General features: G+C 63.7%; 1 protein-coding gene across 1 annotated transcript in view; it reads left to right on the forward strand.

Moving 5' to 3' along the window:
- Positions 1–6: 6 nt before the first annotated feature.
- Positions 7–1,368, forward strand: part of THEMIS2 (thymocyte selection associated family member 2) — a 14,333-nt gene continuing 12,971 nt past the window's right edge. The window contains exon 1 of the mRNA XM_010830148.1: positions 7–119. Within this exon, the coding sequence (XP_010828450.1) occupies positions 26–119 (94 nt within the window). The 5' untranslated portion in view covers positions 7–25. The remainder of the gene's footprint in view (positions 120–1,368) is intronic.

Raw genomic sequence — 1,368 nt, forward strand, 5'->3', positions numbered from 1 at the left:
CCGCGTCCAGCGAGCCGCACGGGCCATGGAGCCGGTGTCGCTGCAAGACTTCGTGTGCGCCCTGGACCCCGCCTCCCTCCCGCGTGTGCTGCGGGTTTGCTCGGGGGTCTACTTCCAGGGTGAGTGAAGGGCCGAGACCCCTCCGACCTCACGGCCCCGCCGCGGACCGGCTTCTCCCGACCGGGACGTTGGAAACCTGGGGCCTGCGCCCCAACTTCTCCGGGCCACGGCTTCTGCCTCCGTGGAATTGGGGGTGGGGGGTCGCTGATTGCCTCCCAGGGTGGCAATGAGAAGTCACTGAGCTCAGGTACTCAGGTGAGTGGAACCGAGCCAAGCGGGATGGAACCGTCGGGCGCATTGCAGGAGGTCCGACCATGCGGGGGCTCGGCACTCAGGCGCTCGCGACGCGGAGCTGTTGCTTGATGATTCTGAAACGCCGGGTCAGCCCTCCCCTCCGTGTACCCTCCGTTGCCCCACCTTGACACCTGTCTACGTGTCCTATTCCGTCCCTCTAGTCCCGCCTTTGCCCCTCTGCTCGGCATTGGGCAGTACTTGATTCGACAAGCTCTTCGGTTCGCAGCTGAAATGACTCCTCCTCCGGGCAGCCCTCCTGGCTCCTTGCACGCCCGCACATTTGCCTACCTGGCCGCAGCCCGCCTGGTTCACAGGGGTGGCACACAGCTGGGGCTTCCTCAGTAGTCATTGCCTGAAAGATCTAGAGGGGAAGAATTGACAGGCCGTGAAGGTGAAAAGAAGGTGGCAGCTCTGAGCGGGGGCGGGCGGGAGGGACTGTGGGCGGCTGCGTGGGGAAGGAGGAGGCGGCGGAGAGAGGGAAGCGAGAGTCTGGGTGGGGTGGGGGAGGCTCCTTCCTTAGAGAGCAAACTCCGCCCGAGTGCCCTGACCCATCCTGTTCCTTCAACCTGCTCCTGGTCCGCACAGGAAAAAGTCCTGAGGCTCCAAGTGGGGTCACAGATCAAGGGTGAGACACCTGGAGGGCCCCCGGGGCAGGACCCGCCGCCAGGCCCGCTTGGGAATCTGAGGGATCTGGGTTCAAATCTCACTCTTCCTGTCTCTGGGGGCTTCCTGCAGGCATCTGTGCTGTTTGCTCTCCTCTGGACCCCCCCTCACACACTGTGTCACAATGTTTGCGCTTCCTCATTCTGCTTCCCCAGCCCCACCCTGGGAGGCGGGAAGTGGAGGAAGTAAGAAAAGAACCCGATGGGGTGACAGCGTGGGGGTGGGGGTGAGCTGGAGAAGGGCCAGTGGTGATCCTGGTGGGACAGGTGGCTCTGATCGCTGCGTGGTTCGGAGCCCCAGGTTGGAGGCAGACATCTGGGCCTGAGTCCTGGTAATGCCTTTGATTACCTG

This window comes from Bison bison, unplaced genomic scaffold, assembly GCF_000754665.1.
Source record: "Bison bison bison isolate TAMUID 2011002044 unplaced genomic scaffold, Bison_UMD1.0 scf7180017864516, whole genome shotgun sequence".
Classification (NCBI taxonomy): Eukaryota; Metazoa; Chordata; class Mammalia; order Artiodactyla; family Bovidae; genus Bison; species Bison bison.